The 4573-nt window shown below is 52.1% G+C and overlaps 1 protein-coding gene across 1 annotated transcript; it reads right to left on the reverse strand.

Annotated features, from left to right (window-relative positions):
* Nucleotides 1-1219: 1219 nt before the first annotated feature.
* Nucleotides 1220-4320, reverse strand: LOC109741790 (beta-glucuronosyltransferase GlcAT14A). The gene is made up of 4 exons (XM_020300878.4): nt 3390-4320; nt 3217-3292; nt 3007-3122; nt 1220-1977 (listed from the first exon to the last, which is right to left on the reverse strand). Exons 1-4 carry the CDS (start codon nt 3988-3990, stop codon nt 1364-1366), a joined length of 1407 nt encoding a protein of 468 aa, XP_020156467.1. The 5' UTR covers nt 3991-4320; the 3' UTR covers nt 1220-1363.
* Nucleotides 4321-4573: the final 253 nt, after the last annotated feature.

Raw genomic sequence — 4573 nt, forward strand, 5'->3', positions numbered from 1 at the left:
CCATCAGGTAGCCTTGCAGTTGTTGCTGCTGTGCAAACCAGAGGGATCTCGCAAAGTTCAGTACCTGTTCTTCTTTGCCGTCCTTGGTAATGGTGAGGGTGGTCGGCGGTGCCGGACTCTTCGCGTCGAGATGGTGTTCCATTTACGCACCCTTGATCTGGGGTAGGACGATGGCCTTCCAGAGCAGGAAGTTGCCCCTCGTCAGCTTCTCTTGCGGCGGCGATCCGAGGAAGGAGTTGGTGGAGGTGGAGGTGGATGATGACGCAAAAGTGGAGGAGGAGTTGGTCGTGAGCGCACCCATGGTGCTGGGTGTCATGGTGGCGGCGGTGGTGGACATGGCTGCGGTCGCCTGGGTAGCTAGATGCGATCTCTATCCAACTTATCGAGGAAGAGGCTCTGTTACCATGTAAACGTCGATGGAAGCGTTGAACCCTTTGCTCGGGCCGCATCTATATTTATATCATATGTGCCGTGGCTTACAAGAGATCGATGAGGAGATCGATCGTGATCGTTACAGGAGATTGGGGAAGTTACAACAGAAGAAGAGATAGAAAGATACAAGGTTTAAACACCTCTCCTACCTCTATACAATATCATCTAACAATGGTCTGATCTTCTCAAAGTAGCATCTATTTCTTTGTTTCCAAATGTTCCATGCTGCCAAAATAACATTCTCTTTGAAGAGGGGCTGATGATTCCCTTTGGGCTAATTCCATCATCTCTTGCATAGTTGCATTGGTGTCCCAGTGGATATGAATTTTGTTCCAACATTCAATACTGAATTGACATGTGTAGAACAGATGCTTGTTTGTCTCTTAAGGAACCAGAGGGGCAGAGCATGCAAGAGTGGTCCTCACCAATGTCAAAATGCCTTCCGCATAGTAAATCTCTGGTATTGACTCTGTCCATAAACATTAGCCAAGCAAAACCCTTGTGTTTCACCATGCATTTTGTCTTCCAAACCATAGTGATGCACTTTGGGTGGTTTAAATTTCTGATGTACAGTACAACCTATAAAATTTCCTTGCCTTGAATCTCACATCACCCCAACAAAGAATACACTAATCTGTACTCCATTGATCAATCATTACCAGATCGAGCTTTTCTTCCAGGCTCTCCAATTCCTCCTTGGATGGACGCCTATCTGTCTGGCCATCATAAAAAACAAACACTTTCTGCGTCCGTTTGGGTCGGCCCCTTGGTGTTGCCCTTAGACAAGTTAAAGATGCCAAGCAGAGAAAATGCCACTTGAGTTCGACCCGTAGTCTGCACCAGGCACCAGGCTCTGGTGTGCACTATACATACATTGCGTGAAGCATTATACTAAAATGACATCCGGAAAGAATGTATTGAACCAATTGTTTCAGTGATGGTCTTCTACCTTTTCCGAGGGAATATGTTCTTCTACTTTTTTGGCGGGAATATGTTGTTCTACTACTGCTACTTTGCACTGTTTCGGCCGGAAGTTCTCCTCCGACAGGAGCGACGTAACGAGCCGCTTCAGCCGCGCAGCCCCCGGGCCAGGCCGAACATACGCCGCGTTCCCGACAACGGCGCACGGGTCGTCGCCGCCGGTGCGGTTGGCACCGGCAGCCGGCACCTCCCCGACGCACCAGCCGCCCGGGGCGAGCATTCCGGGCGCCCGCGAGAGGAGGTCGGCGTCGATCCTGTCGAGGACGGGGTCGTCCCGGCGGAACTTGCGCGCGAAGGGGGCGGCGCTGGCGAGCATGCCGTCCCAGTCGGCGAGGGTGAGCAGGTGCGGGTGCTGCATCGGGGGGTTGTCCCACGCGATGTAGTGCAGGTCGTGGTTGACGGTGGTGTTGCGGAACTCGTCGGCGTTGCAGGCCACGGTGTGGAAGTAGCCCTCCGGGGACGAGATGAAGTTGGCGTAGTACATGAGCACCGTGCGCGGCAGGTTGTCCCACCCCCAGATCAGGTACTCCACGAACGGCCTCGACAGCACCATCCACGCGGAACCTGGCACGAAGCAAGCGGTTCATCCTTAATTAAAAATATTATCTAAGAAAGCTAAAAAATATATTATCTAAGAATTATTTTTGTTCTCTCGATTGGCCACCAAGGATTAACTTGAGAATTATATAAAAGATTAAGGGAGATAGAGTAGTTGCTGTTGTTTTTGTGCTTGGTTGTGGTCGGCCATCTAGATGTTCTGCCGTAGTATATAAAATAGTACTATGTCTAGTGGAACTCCCTTTGTCTATATTTACATTCATCTTTGACCGTTAATTTCATCAACAAAACATATGTTATATCTCATAAAAGGTGTACCATTCATACTCCCTCTGTTCATAATAAAATGTTTTAGATATTTTAATATATAAATTACATACGAACTGAAATGAGTGAACAAACACACTAGATTGCATCTATATACATTTGAATCAGAAAAAAAGTTAGAACATCTTATAATAGCGAACAGATGGAATAGTTTCCAACGAAGTTGAATACTTTTTTATGACATACACTTGATATATTGTAGGTGAGATATTATGATTAAAATTGAATCACGCAAAACGAGGACACTATGTAACAAGGGACGGTGGGATTATCATATCATTTTAAGATGTGCAGCGCACCGGCCATGTTTTTGGGTCACGTCGCACGTAGCCAATGTGCGAGCCACGAACGGAAGGATATTGTAATGAGACAATACAATTCCTCCCTGGGAAATGCCGTGACCGACCGACAGTACGTATAAGCTGGCTATTAGACCCTACTAAAAAAAATGATTGGCAGCACACACGGGCATATGCTTAAGGGGACAAGGTCAGGGATAGGTGCCGTGCCACACATGCACACAACGGCGACAAACACCATGGAGCACAACTAAATATCCCAAAAAATATCAGCTCAAAAGAAATCCAAATTATTAGTATTATTATACCAGTTGATGATATGTTTTGCTACGTGCCAATGCAAGCGGGGGACATGGCCATGGTTCCAGGGAGAAACGTGCCGTCCACCCACAGATTCGTTCAGACGTACCGGTGAAGAGCTTGAAGGCGGTGGGCAGCTCCCGCTTCTGAGGGATCCAGAAGAGATCGCCCTTCTTCTTCATGTAGAGCGCCGGGTCGATGATCACCGGCATCGCCCTCGCGAACCTGCCAACGATCACCAAGAACTTTTAGAAACTTGCATGTAAAAAGATGCACCGCGTGGCCCTCCAATCAAATCAAAGCTAGCCAGAGCACGCACGCTTTCCAGCCGATGTCGCTGGTGTGGTCGAGGAAGTTGAGGTCGCGCGGCAGCTCCGAGAACACCTCCATCATATCTGCGGCACGCACGACAAAAATCTAAATCATCTTACTGGCTTCTTCACCAAGAACAGTAGGAGATCATGGCGATCGAAGCAACCAAGGGCGACGCACCGTCCTGCGTGACGAGCGGGTAGTCGGAGGCGGAGAGGTTGATGAACCAGTCCCAGTCGGCGCCTTTGCCGCGGCCCTCGCCCCAGAGGAACGCGGCGGCGGCGTGCAGCGTGGTGGTCACCATGGTGGGGCCGCGGTAGGTGACCAGGTTCGCCTTCTCCACGACGCGCACGTTGCGCGCCGCGGCGAGGACCGGGTGGGACGCCACGAACGCCGCCAGCGCCGCGCGGTCCGAGTCGGGCGCCTCCGCGTCCAGGTGCAGGATGTAGTGGTTCCTCGGGTGGTACAGCGCCAGCAGGCAGCGGCGCAGCATCCCGGCGTCCCCCGCCGAGCCGGAGATCAGGTACGCGAAGCGCGGCGGCGAGGCGGGCGGCGCGCGGGCCTGCGCCGAGAGCGCCTGGTCGACGAAGAGGTTCTTGGAGGCGCGCGTGGAGGAGGAGGCCGGGGAGGTCGGGGCGAGGAAGAGCGAGGCGGAGGGGAAGGGGACCGGCGAGGCGACGAGGAGGAAGAGCGCGAAGAGGCCCCCGGCGGCGACGGAGAGCAGCCAGCGCAGGACGGACACGGAGGGGCCGGCGTGGTCCATGGAGGACGACATCGACATGGGTGTGATCGAGCGATCGAGCTGGGTCGACTCGTGTTTATATACCGTGGGAGACGTGGATGGATGGATCAATCATGCCGTCATGGAGCGTGAGGGTGGGAGTGAGGGAGAGCACGAAGGGAGGGATGACGAAGCAATCATTTCATGGCGGAAGAAGAGAAGAACCATGCATGCAGTCAGCTTCAACACCTGGTGCTGGTGGGTTAAACGTGTGGCAGCACTAATCTTAAAGCCAATGATTTATTACATGCCGCGGCGAATAGTCCGTCATGGCCGCCACCACGGGCCGGCCGGCCGATGGTCCATAGGAGGACGAGCACGTACGTACGTACCTACCTACCTGTGCAGCACCCATGGAAAAATAATGGCATCCAACGACAATGATGATCATTAGAGTATCATTTGATGCCATTCTGCTCGCTTGGTTCGTGCATGCGTTGACGAGATCAAGATCGGAGCGATCGAGCAGGCCAAGAAGAGACCTCCCCTCCCCAACAGAATTGGATTGGATTCTATCCTCTGTCGCTTCTCTTCTGGTGCCTAGAAATGACGACACATTAGCAGGCTATAAGGAGTTTTTTTC

Source organism: Aegilops tauschii, chromosome 4 (genome assembly GCF_002575655.3).
Source record: "Aegilops tauschii subsp. strangulata cultivar AL8/78 chromosome 4, Aet v6.0, whole genome shotgun sequence".
Classification (NCBI taxonomy): domain Eukaryota; kingdom Viridiplantae; phylum Streptophyta; class Magnoliopsida; order Poales; family Poaceae; genus Aegilops; species Aegilops tauschii.

Excerpts from the sequence above, each read along its gene's own strand:
- LOC109741790 (XM_020300878.4), bottom strand. The coding sequence starts at position 3,990 with ATGTCGATGTCGTCCTCCATGGACCACGCCGGCCCCTCCGTGTCCGTC. Across the intron at positions 3,123-3,216 it reads AGCGACATCGGCTGGAAAGC|GTTCGCGAGGGCGATGCCGG; the intron begins GTGCGTGCTCTG and ends GATCGTTGGCAG. Across the intron at positions 1,978-3,006 it reads CGCCTTCAAGCTCTTCACCG|GTTCCGCGTGGATGGTGCTG; the intron begins GTACGTCTGAAC and ends GCTTCGTGCCAG.